Source organism: Geospiza fortis, unplaced genomic scaffold, assembly GCF_000277835.1.
Source record: "Geospiza fortis unplaced genomic scaffold, GeoFor_1.0 scaffold11, whole genome shotgun sequence".
Classification (NCBI taxonomy): domain Eukaryota; kingdom Metazoa; phylum Chordata; class Aves; order Passeriformes; family Thraupidae; genus Geospiza; species Geospiza fortis.
Genome location: NW_005054304.1, coordinates 15,572,049 through 15,586,023, shown reverse-complemented (window position 1 = coordinate 15,586,023; position 13,975 = coordinate 15,572,049). Strand labels below are relative to the sequence as shown.

General features: G+C 37.7%; 2 protein-coding genes across 2 annotated transcripts in view; one reads left to right on the top strand and one right to left on the bottom strand.

Moving 5' to 3' along the window:
• The window catches only part of SLC39A8 (solute carrier family 39 member 8), a 65,901-nt gene extending 59,065 nt beyond the window's left edge, over nucleotides 1-6,836 (bottom strand). The window contains exons 1-2 of the mRNA XM_005418256.2: nucleotides 6,797-6,836; nucleotides 204-343 (exon numbers count right to left, since the gene is read on the bottom strand). Coding sequence (XP_005418313.1) covers nucleotides 204-343; nucleotides 6,797-6,836 — 180 coding nt within the window. The remainder of the gene's footprint in view (nucleotides 1-203; nucleotides 344-6,796) is intronic.
• Nucleotides 6,837-11,070: 4,234 nt separating this feature from the next.
• Nucleotides 11,071-13,975, top strand: part of NFKB1 (nuclear factor kappa B subunit 1) — a 46,316-nt gene continuing 43,411 nt past the window's right edge. Inside the window, exons 1-2 of the mRNA XM_005418181.2 lie at nucleotides 11,071-11,115; nucleotides 12,240-12,324. Coding sequence (XP_005418238.1) covers nucleotides 11,071-11,115; nucleotides 12,240-12,324 — 130 coding nt within the window. The remainder of the gene's footprint in view (nucleotides 11,116-12,239; nucleotides 12,325-13,975) is intronic.

Sequence of the window (13,975 nt, the reverse complement as noted above, 5' to 3'; positions counted from 1 at the left end):
CCTGCAGCCAGCCCGGGGAGCGGGCGGGATGCCGGCTGTGCTGCCGCTGTGTTACCGGGGTCTTCCTGGCCAGGGAAGGGGTGTCCCTGACAGCAAAGCGGACGGGATTTGCAAGCCCAGCTTCTGGCGCTCGCACAGCGGGTGCTCGTAGGCAAAGGAGGTGCTGCTTTTGTCGCTTTTGGTTTCGAAGGTGACACACGTACGTGCTGAGCCTGGGACGCGGCCAGGGCAGGGTATGGTCGCCGGCCGGGCTTGGCAGTGCGGGGGGTCACCACGAAAACGCGGGTTGGTACCGGCAGCTCTGGGTGACGTCGTCCTGGGTGCTGCCCCAGAGTGCCACAGACTGTGTTAAAAGGTACGAAATAGTGAGGGTTTAAAGGTAATTTAGTTGCAAGTGGTGAAACCGAAAAGTTCTCGTCGCAGCGGGGAGTATTACTGCGCTGATTTCTCGGTTACATTTGACCTTGAAACCCAAGAACATCGAACTTCTCATCTTCACAATTTTTTTTTTTTTCATCTTTTGGTGCTTTCTGCTTTGATGGTAACTTTGGTGAAGGAGCGCTATTGACTTATTTTACGTGAATGTGAATCGGAGTATTGTTTCTGTGACATGAGGTATGTGCTCTTGGGCCATTATCATCATGGGTACTGCTGCGTATTTTCAAAATAAGTAAATCTCAGTGCCTGTGAGCATTTAGAGAATAAGACTTTGGAGGCAAGGGATCATCTGCTGCATTTCAACTTCCTGTCTTAAAATGCTCAAAATCTTTGCTTAAGAATAACATTTTAAAGGAAATACAGATTATTGTTATAATGATTTTTTAAGGGTTTTAAAGTGCTCGTTATATTTGGCATGTTTTGTGCTTCAGAAGTCCTCTTTTCACTTATTCTGTCCACAGAGAAAAGTGGACGAATTCTTTGCTCTATCGCCTTGTGCCTTACATGCTGCAGGGTGCTGCCACCAGCGCTGTCAAGCTTGCAGAACAGGGTTGAAAATAGAGCACTTCGATTTTATTGACATCTGGAGTCTCTCTGCTATGTACTATGTAGTATCAACTTTTGAAATAGTACTTCAGTCAAAGCATTTGTGTTCTTTCATGAAAGAAAGTAGCTGCCCGTTCTAGGAAAGCGTTAACCAAGACGTCATTCTAAGATAGCATCCTGTCTGCAATGTTTTGTAATCTACAGAAATGACTACAGTTTATGAGAAAATGAAAGAGAAAAAAGTAGCCTGCAACCATCCAGAAACAGATGCTCTGTTCCGTAATTTTCCCTGGCCCGAGGATTTAACTAAGTTACGCTGAAATACTGTTGTCAGGATGTGCCACAGAGTGTGGAGATTTCAGGGAATCATCTCAGGGCTGAAATCTGTATAAGATATGTTGAAGAACTTAATTTGAAATACGAAACAGAAGGGAAAAAGCTTTTTTTCGTTCCACCCTTTGTCCCCTTTATAAAGAAATGTCAGTCAGTGGCAGAGTCATCAAAAAATGTAGTTTTTTTCTCTTGCAAGATATGAATACATTTTGAGTTAAGATTATAAACGAGAACAGTTTTATATCACTTTGCATTGTGTTGTGTGTTTCTAAAAAACAGTGTTGTAACAGATTAACTTCCTATCTGTATTCACTTTGTTCCAGCAACACCTTGGTAATGTTTTTGTAGTATTTATTTTTAAATCAGAAGAGTTTGCTGGATAAAAAGGCTGGGACAGAGTAAAGGAGTAAGAGGGAGAGAGGGTGATGTTTCATTTATGTGCACATTTGAAGATTTCCTGCTTCATTTGTTGAAAAATAGCAGTTCTGGTTGTTTCTCTGTTACAGTGTATTTTATTTTTGAAAATTAATTTAAATAATAAATGTAAGTTTAAAATAAAATTTTACTTCCAAAAATTCAATAATAAATTTAATTTACTTTTTCCTTGAGGTGGCATTATGTGACTTCAATAATAGATACCTACAAATAAATAGTATTGACATAAATTTGCTAATTAATAGATTTTTGAGTTTCTTTTTCATTGCTGCCTTTTCCAAAATCTTCCCTTGCCACTTTCTCATGAATACATGCAAACTCCAGAAATACGTTCAGTTAGGGATTCATATTATTATGGATATTGCTGACTCTGGAAGGACAGGAACTAAGTTTGAAGGCCTGTGAATCTTTACTACCAAAGGTGCTTGTAATGCAAAGTAGATGTTCATTTTTGAAGTTGCAAAGATACAGTGAAAGACAATATATCTTTTACTGACTTACAGTTGGCTTTTTGATGTAGCTAGTGTTGAGAAAATTCACCTGTGGTCTTCAGAGATGCTGGTCAATTCTCCTGTGTTTTCATAGATTGCTTCAAACAGTGCTTGCTAAAATACTTTCACCTTTCAGTGCTGTGTGTGTTTGCCAACTCTAAGTTCAAAAGTATCAGTCATAAAGAAAGTTGTTACTTGTTTATGTAAGCAACTAATGAAAACTCTACAGTTAGTTAAAAATCCTTCCTTTCAACATACTGATAGCTTTCTTTTGGTTCTCTGACAAAATAACACAGCTATTATAAAACAAAGAGAAGATAATGAATGTTTCAGGCAGGTAATGAAAAAAGCAATTCCTGGGTTTGGTCACTTTTAGCTCTGACAGAAGTATTTTAGAAGGGGAAGTTGTTATTTGGTGTCCTTTAAATAAGCTGTGAACCTTTTATGAAGTTCTGTGTTGATAAGATCGTAATTATGGTTGTCATTAACTGTGCCCTTAGGTCAGTCAGGCACTAAGTTTGCATCCAACTTTGAGCATAGAAATAATTTGGCGAATCTTCTTCAGCGCTTTCATTTGAACATGTATTTTGACGAAGCACTGTTGACAGTTTCAAAAGTAAGGCCTTAAAAGATGTTTCAAGTTATTGTGGTCTCAAGGTAAAATCCTTTGTTTAGCACTTAGGTGAAGCTGACAGATCATGTGCAGGGAGGAAGCTTCTGCTGCTACTCCAAGTATTATTTTCCCCTTTCAGCTCCTGTGTTCTTTTGAAAAGCAGTGGCAGATAGATAGACAGACAGACAGACAGACTTTTTTCCCCCTCTTCATTTAAAATACTAAACTGATATACCCCCATGTTTCATTGTGTACTCCAAGCAAACTGTCAACAGGTCAAGAGAAAAGTAGGTCTGAGTTGTGTGGTTTGGGTTTGTTTGGGGTTTTTTTGGCTTGGGTTTGGCTTTATTTTTTTGTTTCTTCTAGAGGTCATGTTTCCATCGGCTTAGACTCGGGCAGATTTTAGCGCACAAAGTATAAACAAAGGAAGCAGGTGGGTTTTTGGTCTTATTAGTTTGATCCAAGTGAGTTTTGTCGTGTCATAGGTTACCGTACAACACTGAGACTGCAGGAGTTTTGCAATTTCTTTGGAAAAAGCAAAAAACTCAACCTTAGTTACCCATTCTGCATCTATAGATTTGAAAACTGGGTATAACTGTGATTGTGCTGGACTCAGCTCTACCTGTTTGGTTCCTCTTACTGGTGCTATTTAAGCAGTTGATTCTGTCACATTACGATTGCAGTGGCTGTTCAGAACCAAAAGGACGCTAAGAATCCCTAAGTTCACATTTGTGATGGCAGTGGTAACAGCCCTGGCTATTTTCTGCTCATTGAGTGTGGGACTGTGTCTTCAGTAGGAGCCCAGAGCCTGTGAGACTGTACCTGGTGAGGCAGCAAACCTTGTGTGAGCTGAACTTCTGCAGCTGTGGGTTACATGTTGCTTGGCTTCTCAGAAACACTGTTCTTCCCGTGCCCCCTCTACCCCTGCCAAAAAGAAAAAAAAATAGGGACAGGTTTGCAGCCTAATATTAATGATTCATTACACTTCAGGCTTATTAAATGGGTGTGTATGGCTTCTTAAGTTAAAATTTGACTTTGATGAACAACTTTTATAGGAGCTAGAGCTATTTGCAAAGAACATTCAGTGATTGATCTTAATCTGGAGGAAAAAGTAACAGCATTTTAACATTATATTCAGGAGTTCAAGTAACATTAGCACCCCACATGGCTAAAATACAATGTAGTTATTACAGCTGTTTTTCTTTGTTCAACCTCAGTATTTTTACATCCACTTAGCATTATACATGTACCAGAATATGTTTGCCATATATTTGAATACTGTTTATTCCTTTGGTTTAAGTTGCTTTGAATGTGTTTTAACAAAAACATTCTAACTTTATTCCAACAATATAATGGAAAAACAGTTTGTATGTTTATGGCATTTTAGTATTTCTTCTTGACATATTAGTTCACTACTTTGATACTTGGGAAAGGAATAAAACAAAAATTCTGTTTGCAAACATAGCTAATAAAATATCTTTTAGGTAGTCCAGTTTTCTTTGACAAGGAAATTTTCTTACACTGATTTTTTTTTTCTTCAGATTTAGTTGTTACATGCTATAATAAATTTGGTTCTAGGTTTCATAAAATAATTATGCACCTAACAATTCGGATTTAGAACACCACACTTGTGAAATCTCAAGTACTTGTGATGGATTTAATTTCCAAAATATTCTGTATTTTTTATACTGTTGTAAAGTAATGCACCTGCTCATGACTGAAAATACTTGAAAATTTTAACTTCAGCAATTAAAAAAATTCAAAAATACCTAAACACAACTGCCAGGTCCCACCCAACAGGAAATAATAAGCAGGCTTAATTAGTCACAAGAGGAGGCAATTTGAGTTGTTATATTAGAAAAACAAACAGTGTCATTTAGGGTTGTGTAGTGTTATTGCAGCTGCAACAGTGTGTGGATGACAAAAACTCTGCAGAGGAAATTAGAAGCTTTGATCATAATGTCTCTCTGTACAAACATTTTTGCACTTGTATATGAGAAATTGCACTCAAATCTTTATTGAGAGATTACACGTCTTTGAATTACCAGAAGGAATGTTAAAAATACAACTTCCTTATGCCACTTTTGTGAAAATTGAGTGTTGTTTCCTTAAAACAGCTCCCTACACCCCCAGGTATTGGAGTCATAGCTGGGAGAAGAAATAGTAGTAAACATTTTGACATTTAAAGGCAAATTTCAAATCTATTTCATTACTGACTTGAATCCCTTCAAAATAACATAATAAATGTGGCTTTGTGTCAACATGAGCGAGTTAACAATAATTTCTTCTGTTTGTGAACATATTTTTCTTTAGTATTTGTCTTGAAGACATTTATGCCAATATTGTGGGTGAAAATGTGCATGATGTTCCCTTAATATTTGAGTTCTGTTTACTTTGTATAATACAGAATACATTAGCTGTTCATCATCTTTATTTTGAATTCAGAGTTTTGTGCTCTGGAGCTGTACTTCTGGAACTCTGGGCAGAATAACTGGGTTCCAAGGGAAATGAAGAGCTGGTTGAAATGCAGAGGTGGCCAGAAGCAAGGTGAAAAGGCTGTGCAGGGAAAGGGGTGGCAGCATCCTGACTTCGAAGGGACTGCAGTGGTGAAAGGTTGAAACTGAACAGCGCTGATCTATCTCTGCTTTGTCAGAGCAGATCCTGCTCTGGCCTCCAGCCAAAATCATCTCAGCAGCTCTTGTCCTCCTGCCAGCCCTGACCCAGCAACCCAAAGAGTCTATTGCACAATACCTTTTCCCAGCATCTCTGTTTGGGAAATGCAAATCTCTGAAACAATTGTCTCTATACAGATACAGATTATGTTTTGCAAAGGGTTGGAAGACTGAGGCTCAAGGATGGATAGTTGCCACTTAAAGTTAAGGAAGCAACAGCAGGTAAAACACATTATCCTGTCTGTACAATACAACACTTACTGTTTCTACCTCAGTACTTCAGAGTTGCTACAGGAATTCTGAAAATTTGGTGCTGTTCCTAAAAATATAGTTCTCTGTAATGAGATCATACGCCACACTTCATAGCCCTGATGTAGTAAAAATATACTTACAATATATGGAAGAGACACATCTTTGCTTCATTTTCATCCTTATTCCTCTCTATTTTTAGTAAGCAAAATAAACAGGCTAAGAGCATAACCACACTGAATTTAATTAATTTCATTCGGTGTCCTGTTAAAGAAGTTTATTTTTAACAGGTAAATTCCAGTCAAAGCCAGGCTAAAGAGAAAAAGCACTCTACTAGGAAACTTTCAGGAAGAGTTTTTCTTTCAGTTTATCAAGTCAGTTGAGGTGTAGTAGTTGAGTTTCCTATTGTGAGGCTTGCATTCTGAATCCCAGCCTTGAAAGGTGAGAACAGGATGATGTAAAACATGTCATGAACTAAGAGGTGGTTTAAATAAATTTCCTTGTGGAAGAACATCCATCATACTAATTTCAGTTCTCAAGTGCAATGAACTGGGTGATAAAGATCATGTTTGCCTGTAGAAAGGGAGAAGTCCCATTCCAAGTTTGTAGGGATTGGATTGGATACTGGTGTCAAAGAGAACAAGGGTTCACCTCATGCTTAAAATTCAGGCTGGAAAGTTGAAGAGAAGTAAAGGGAAGGATCTGTACCCTTGAAAAATCAGGGCGGCTGAAAACAGTTGGATAGGAAAATTTGGTTTTTAAAAGGTAAACAGACACAGTGAATGTGGGAGAATAACAGGGAAGAGCTCTGAAATCAAATGATTGAGATAAGAGAAATGAGAATTCTTGTTCGTGGATTACAGCATTCCTACATTAATTATGTTGTTTTCATTTTAAATGGCTGCTCCTTTTGAAGCTTTAGAACAAATACTTAGAATACAATAAATCATGTTCTTCCAGCTGTGCCACTCGTACCTTGTATCATTTGGTTATTAAGGAGGAGCAGTGGTGCAAAGTACCTGCCATTAGGTTTGCTTGGTTGTTTGGTGCAACAGTCATCTCGTGGATATGTATACATGACTTCCTAGGATTTTTCTTTTTCTATTTAAACCGTTTTCACAATGGCAATTGACCTGCTGTGAAGGGAAAGGAATATGTATGCACATGCACACACATCCCACACTTATTCTCAGAAGGTATAGTTGTGTGGGTTTTTGGGCAAGTTTAGCTGGATTTTATGTTTTTCTGTTGCACTAGGAGCTAAATGAGGTTTCTTCACGGACCTTTGAATTTTCACACTTATAAATACTGTGAATTGAAATGTCTAGCTTCCTGTGCCCCATTATCTGAAAAACTTCAGATGATCTCCAGGGTGGAGACTGCTGTGGTTAATTGTGGTCTGCAGGTGTTGGGGTATTTTTTTATTGTAGATTCTAGTTTGCAGTACAATTTGTGGGAATTGGAGGAATATTCAGGAAGCAGGCATCTATAATAACATGAACTTCCACAAAGCAATTTTATTCCAGTCATCTTCAAATGAGAGAGGTGGCAATCTCTGACCCATAATACAGCTCATGTAATGAGAGAATGAACAAAGCTGCTTGAAGTAGATGCTAATCTTACCACCTGATGCAAATGCGAAAGGTGCTTAGAAACTGGAGCAGTAAGGGAAGAGGCCAATTAGAGGTCACACAGGTAGTGCTAGGGTCTATTTTTCTGTGTCTTTCTGGGGTTTTGATCATGTGACTCTGTGGATTTGCATCAATTTTCATGTAAGAGGAAGTGTACGGATTTGTGAACTTTATAAATCCTAAGGACACAAGTGGTTATTTGAAGGTAGGGCTCCCAGAACACTTTTGTTATCTGTTTGGCTTTGGAGAGGACAAAACATAGTGGAACTGTCATTTAGAAGGTTTTCAGTGTTTCATAGTGTTTTCAGTCATGTAGAAGGGTTATTTTAAACAGCTGGGTTAATCTTTGTCTAGGCCCTGATAAGGCAATTAAGTGTGAGTTTACATACACAAAGGTGTATGTTTGCACATCTAAATTATAATCTGTTCATAATAAACTGGCTTAACGTTCAGGCCAGAGAAATGTCTGTAACCCCTCCCTCAGCAGTGCAGCTGATGTGAACATGAAAGATCTCAAGTAAGAGGCATCTGCCTTTATGATGTGAGAGAGGTTGTGTTTGGTACCTGCTTAGGCACTCATTGGTACTTACCTACAGATGACTGGGTGCTATGTCAGTAGTTAGCTTGCTGCTTCCAAGGGTCATGTTCATGGAATAATGGAGTAGTTTGGGTTGGAAGGGACCTCAAAGATCATCTAGTCCCAACATTCCCTGGGTGGAGACATCTTCCGCTACCATAAGTTTTCCAAATTGCTCCAAGCCCCATCCAACCTGACACTTCCAGGCATATGGCAGCCACAGCTTCTCTGGACAACCTGTTCTGGTGCCTTGCCACCCTCACAATGAAGAATTTCTTCCTTATATCTGATCTAATCCCACCCTTTGTCAGTTTAAAGTCATTCCCCTCATCCTGGTGAAAAGTCCCTCTCCAGCTTTCCTAGAGGCCCTCCTCAGGTACTGGAAGGTGCTTTCATGTTTCCCTGAAGCCTTTTCTTCTCCAGGCTGAACAGCCCCAGCTCTCCCAGCCTGTCTGCAGAGGAGAGGTGCTCCAGCACTCTGAGAGTCTTCATGGCCTCCTCTGGACTTACTCCAGCAGGTCCATGTGTTCCTGGTGCTGAAGAGCCCAGAGCTGAATGTAGCACTGCAGAGGGAACATCTTTAAAGGCTGCTGTTTTAGTGTCATGATGTTGTTCACTGCATCAGCCAAAAAGCCCAAAATTACTGTTTTCAAAAGTTGAAACTGAAGGACTGATTTGGACGGACATAGGTTTGGGGTTTTTTTCCTAAATGGGTTCTAATTTTTACACCAAAATACTCTAAATGAAAAGTTTTCAGAAGTAATGCCTCTGCGCTATTTTTCCACTTTGTTGGAAAGTCATGTATTGTAGAAGTGTAGGTGTGACCAGAAGTGCGGCAGGTGTGAGGACACTGCCCCCAGAGTTCTGCTGGAGGGAGAGGGGCGCAGCCTAAGGAGCTAGAATAGGGCAAAGAGAATAGAACCTACTTTTACATTTATCCCGTGGCTTATAGAAGAAGCTGTGAGATGCTTTGTTTGAAAGTTTGGCAAAGTATATATATATATATATATATAGCAAACAGGCAAGTGGGCAGGTGCCATTCATGTTAGCTCCTCAGAATATTTTATTTTTCTGAACAAGCATGTTTACCATGTCATCTGGAAACTTCAAGTTTTTGGAACAAAATTTTGCATATGTGACTGATGAAATTTTAAGTATTTAAATATGGATTTTTAGGACTAGTTTTTATTCTATTTATGCAGAAGAAACCTGGCATTTGCACTCACAGTTACCTAATCAGAGTGTAAAAAGAGGGTGGGTATTTTCTGACACTTTGTAAAAAAAAGCTGGCTGTTGAGGTCTTCAGATTGCTTTATGTAATATCTACCTTTCAGTAAGAAGTGTTTGACAAAAAATCTTACAAGTTATTTCAGTGATTTAAGTAACTTGTCCGTTGGTGATAATGTTATTTATATTTTTCTATGGAGCAGAAGGCAAATAAAAACATCTTAGTAAATTTCATTGTATCCTGAAGGTTTTATCATGCTTTGTAAGTTGACTTTTTCCATAAAGATGAATAATAACAATGGCAAATAGTTGATGAAAATAATGCTTTGTGGAATGTGCCTATGAGCTAATGTGATTGATTGGTGTTTTTTTATCTTGCTGAAATCCTGTTGTATTAGGTGATGAAGTACAGCATGGGTGACATTGGCTGCTTGTTATATCTGTTATTAATTTTTGACTGAAATCTTATTATCAGTTATTTGATATTTGAACAAATACTACAAATAAATATTGCCCTGTAAATATTTCTAAAATCGATTTACAGTCAGGTGGGTACTTTTATTTTCTAGGCTAAAAAGCAGTTGTACCCACATAAACATCTTTTTCATTGAAGTCATCTGTGTATTAAGTGTCCATTTTATTTTTATTTACATTTTCTGCTTTGTGGGGAATGGGTTACTTTTGTCTTTGGAGATTGTTAACAAGCAGAGTTGAGCCTCCATCAAGGTGAAATACCCAAGTATTCCAATTTTCCTTTTGATAATTGCCTTTCTAGTTCCTGTAGGAGGTACATGGTGACTCAGTTCTTCTTTGATGACTTACTGATCTCTTGCACCTCTCTTTGGTAGTGCAAGAGGTTTTCACAGTTCTCTTGGCTGGAAAACATGGCTCGTGTTCACTGTGGTGGAATATGAGGGCCAGTGACCTGTTTCTGTCTTCTGTTAGTTATTAACCTTGTTTAGTGTCTGTTGAATGCCGACATGACTCTCTTGAAGTAGTCTGACTGTTATTTTCAGATACTCCCTTGGAGAGCCTTATTTAGTGAGCTCAGCATAGGTGAGCTCACTAATATTTTCTAACAGACCTAATACTAATATTTTCTAACAGACCTAATAAATTCCTCAGAAAATTCACAGGTTCTGCTACTGGCCCTCTACTGGTCCCAGTAAAACTAACCAAGCTAAACTTTTCCAGTGTCTAGAATTCACATGTAGACCTGTGAGAAAGAGTTGTGATGGATGCTGTGCATCCATAATTGTCATTGTCAGCACAGAGTTGTGTGTGCTAAGCACTTGTGAAACTCTGGAAATAAAAGTGTCCAAAATTAGTCAATAATAGATTCCTGGGTTTATTTTTTTTTAATACTGTCTGTTCTTTCTTGGGTATCTTCATTTGCATTTTTTAATACTTCATAAGAAAACTGTTAGAGTTCATTCATTAATGCTCATATGGTGATTTTATTGTGTACAAATGAAGAGTTCTGCTATTTCTATGGTAATGATGTTGCCTAAAATGTAATGGCAGAATAGACAGAGCAAAGACAGAAACAATTCCTGATTTTAAGAAATTTTGACTTCTGGACTTTGACTGTAATTTTAAATTTCTTGGCAATAGGCAATGGAAAATCCTAGCTCTAGCCTATCTTGTCCTTGCATTGCCCCTTCCAAATAATGAGGAATTTTAGAAGTATTTTAGAAATCATTAATGTAATAATTTTAGTAACCATTAATCAAATTGGGTAAAATAAAAAGTGTCTGAGATTGGGCTTGTAACTCTGAATGCTTTCCAGGCTTCTCTATTGTTCTACATTGGAAAAAAATGGGAGTTCTAATCATGTTTTTGTGTTTCAGGACTTAAAATGGCAGCAGAAGATTCCTATATTATGGGAGTAAATGATCCCCAAGTAAGTGAATTTCCGTGTTTTCAGTATCCCCTTATCCTCTCCTAGCTGTCTGTTTAGGCCTTCTCTCATATTGTCTTGTCATTTCCTAGACTTAATATGGACATGGAAAATCATTCTGCATTGGCAGAAATCAGGGCTTTTTTCCCTAAGCTGGTTTTTATGTGACCTGTAAAGTGCTTTTACTGGTTAAATGGCTGAAATGGGAAGGAAATCTAGGTCTGCTGAATTAAGCAGTTGAAAAAAAAACTTATTTTTATGCCCTGCATGCCTGTGACACTTGCTCTGGAATTTCTTCTGTGATAGACATTGGAGTATTACTGAAAATAAAACCCCTTATATCCTAAAAGGCCCTTTTGTGTAAATTTTTGTGATGTTGACATTGACAGTGATGACTAAAACGTTCCTTCACTCACACAGATCCACAGGCCTAGCTCTTCAGAAGCTCTTCCTGATCTTCTTAGATCATTCCATAAATTACTTGAATTTATTTTTCCATTATTACTTGAATTACTGTGAGAATGGTTTGTGGGTGAAAAGTTTTAAGTGAAGAACAGGTCATTTCTATGACCTTAATTTTCAAAAAGCAGCTATTTTCTCCTTTATGCTTGCTCCACTTTGGAAAAAGATAGATTTATACCTGGCAACACCTTACAGTGAGTTAAGACATACAGAGTTAAAAAAAAAAAACAAAACCACTCTTGCATTAGAGCTTTTAAATATACATAATGAATGTAGTCTGGGGGGATTTAATCAGAGAAGTGGAAATGAAAACTCACAGGTTCTTGGCAAGACCTTGGGCAAGACATCTAGGGTTAGATTTGCAGAATATACTGTATAAGCTTTTTAGGACTTTTAGTTGTTAGTGCAGGTAAGCAAAATGGGTGTTTAGAAACTGTGCTGAGGTTGGTGTGGTCTCGTGATTCTGGTAAAACTTGGGTCGGTGCTGTCAGCTCTGCTTGCAGTGCTGTTGCCAGCAAAAATAAAATAGCTATAAAATGTTTGTGTAATTCAACGAGGTGTTTGCAGTCTCAATATTTGCAAAGAACTTTAAAGTGCTTTGCTGATAGATGTTTTATGCAGCTGTTTATATATGTAATAATGAAGAGTATTTTCTTTCAATATAGATGTTTGCAGTGGATCAGTTCATGGGAATGAATGCTTTATTTAACAGTACCAATTACATCACTGCAGACTTACCACTACGAACAGGTAGGAACCCTTACTATTTGGTGGTGCCATTGTCCTGCTGATTCTTCCTGTTTGTTTTCTTTTGAGGAGTTCTTTTCAGAGCCTTTTTTGTTTACCAACTTGTGTGTCATAATAGTAGATTGCAAGTTGTCAACTTGTTTTTTTATTACATCTTTTTGCATCTTTCTTCCCCTCATGAAACTTTCAGCAGTGAGACAAATCAGGTTTTCTTGTGGCTTGTACAGAAACTGAAAGTTTCAGCAGTTTCCCAGGTGAAACCAGGACAGTGACCAAAGAGCTTTGAGTGACCCAATTTTATAAATTTCTTTGTTGAGGCTTTTTTCTGAATTTGAACCTTCAGCAAGTTACGTGTTGCTGTTGCCAGTTTGCAGACTGCACCATGTGCTTTTTTCCTTTTGAATGCTGTTGCATTAGTTGTAGTAGTTCTTAAGGCTTGTTTTTCAGTAATAAAATGCAGAGAATATTAACTTCCTGTACCATTCAAATGTGTTTTTCCTTCTCAGTGACTTCTCTGTTTCCTGTGAAGTGGCAGTGTGGTATTAGAAGCACCTGACAATTTCCTGAACAATAACACTAGTTTGAAAGCTCAGACAAATTTTGCAACAAACCACTGAAAATAAGCAAATAGTATCTGCAAAGGTCTGATAAGCAGCTCTTACAGTATGCTTCCAGAGCAGTCAGAACAATTACAAGTCTTTTATAGCTCAGTCAGTATCAGCTGTTTGATTAAACTTGGTCTGGTTTTGCTTATTAAAATTCTTTATAAATATTACTTCTTGCATGAATTTGGAAAACTCTTTTCTCCTATTTAGTCTGTTAGAACAACTGACACAAAAGGAAGAAGGAAATAAATTTTAATTTAAAATTAGGAAATTTTTCTCAAAATATAGCTCCAGTATAGCTGTTCAAGTCTTTTACCATGACAGCCTTCTTTTGTTATCCGTTTGACTCTGTTGTAGTAGGATGTAGCTGGTGCCTTATGTATTGCAAATTACTTTCTCTGGTTGAAAGTGCAAACCACTTCTGATTGCAGTGTTTGATACACTTCACAGCAGTGAAGGTGTTAAGGGTAAAATGAAATAAGTGTTTAACGTTTTCCTTCACAGGTAAAATTCCATCCTAAAGCAACAATAAAGGCTGCTTATAGAATAAAAATTAAAGCAGGCTAACTGTTGTAGTGTTTTCTTGTTTTCTTAAAAGAGTAGTAGCAAGAAAGGATCAAAAGATAATTTTGTTTCAAGATAAAATGTTCTCATGAGGAAAGCTTGTGACAAATATGGAAAAACATCCAGCAAATGAATGTTGCAATCATTTGTTTACAGTGTATTTTTATTAAGGCAGATAAGATTATTCAGTAAGATTCATCTGTGTTGTATTAAAGGGCTTGTGCATTATAGACCAAGGGATTTTTTTCTCCCAGCTTATTTTGAACAAATAAGTTTATTACAATTTCCCTGTAATGAGCTCTTTTGCCTGTACCTTTTGAGCTTACTCTATATTCTTCATGGCAGACTCATTCCATACAAATTATTCAGATATATAAAGCTGATTTTCAGATAACTATCATCTGAAGTAGAAAACAGCTGTTTTCAAAAACATTTCAGGGAGTCAAGGATTCACTGAGTTCTGCAGCCACAGAAAACTCTTACTG